This window comes from Buceros rhinoceros, unplaced genomic scaffold, assembly GCF_000710305.1.
Source record: "Buceros rhinoceros silvestris isolate BGI_N320 unplaced genomic scaffold, ASM71030v1 scaffold16498, whole genome shotgun sequence".
In the NCBI taxonomy this organism is placed as follows: Eukaryota; Metazoa; Chordata; class Aves; order Bucerotiformes; family Bucerotidae; genus Buceros; species Buceros rhinoceros.
In genome coordinates, this window is record NW_010427570.1 from 1,131 (window position 1) to 2,033 (window position 903).

Sequence of the window (903 nt, forward strand, 5' to 3'; positions counted from 1 at the left end):
AAAACGATGGAGTTTGGGGTCCTGCTGGTCTGGGGTGGGGACAGAATCGGGCCCTTACTGTCACACTTCTGTGTCTGTCACACTTCTGGTTTTGCTCTGCAGAGGAACGAGACGCAGCCCTGGGTGAGTTGCCATGAGCACAAGGATCCTCTCCGGGTCCCCCCGTCCATCCCCTGGGGTAGTACCAGGGTGGGGGTGGGCAGCTCAGGGCCACCAGCCTGGGCTTGTCCCCCACCCCCCCACAGGACGTGAGCCCTTGTCTCTTCTTGTAGCGTGGAGGAAATTTCTGCTGCTGGAAAATCCAGGTAATTGGGGGCTGTGTCCCATTTTGGGCTGTTTTCACCTGTTTCCGTGGCACGAGGCTGAACAGGGCTCCCCAGTGCCGGGGACTTGGGGGAGGTGGGGGTGGTATTGGGGACTGGGACCCCTCCTCTCACCTGGTTGTCACCCTATTTTCCTGCCATTTCAACCCGTTCCGAGATCCACCATCTCCAGTGCCCCATTTCCCCCCCATTTCCCCCCTGTCCCCCATCTTTAGGAGGTTGGAGCTGCTTCGTGAGACAGACCCTGTCCCCAGACCCCCCCACTGACCAATCCCCCCGGTTGTTCACCCTTTTTCCCTGCCATTTCAACCCGTTCCGAGATCCACCATCTCCAGTGCCCCATTTTCTCCCCTCCCCCCCATATTTAGGAGGTCAGAGATGCCCCATGGGGCAGATCCTGTCCCCAGATCCCCCCCCCATGACCACCCTCCAACCCTCCCAGACATGGTGACGCTGGACCCGGATACTGCCCATCCCCAACTCAAGGTCTTGGCCAACGGTCGAACCCTGAAACGGATGAAAACATGGCAGAACCTTCCAGAAACCCCACAGAGATTCACCGGCCGGAGCTGCGCCTTGG

The 903-nt window shown here is 59.7% G+C and overlaps 1 protein-coding gene across 1 annotated transcript in view; it reads left to right on the forward strand.

The window, feature by feature from the left end:
- Window positions 1-272: 272 nt before the first annotated feature.
- The window catches only part of LOC104498558 (butyrophilin subfamily 1 member A1-like), a gene marked incomplete at its 5' end in the record, with an annotated part of 1,410 nt that continues 779 nt past the window's right edge, over window positions 273-903 (forward strand). The window contains 2 exons of the mRNA XM_010141955.1: window positions 273-305; window positions 766-885. Of these exons, the coding sequence (XP_010140257.1) occupies window positions 273-305; window positions 766-885 (153 nt within the window). The remainder of the gene's footprint in view (window positions 306-765; window positions 886-903) is intronic.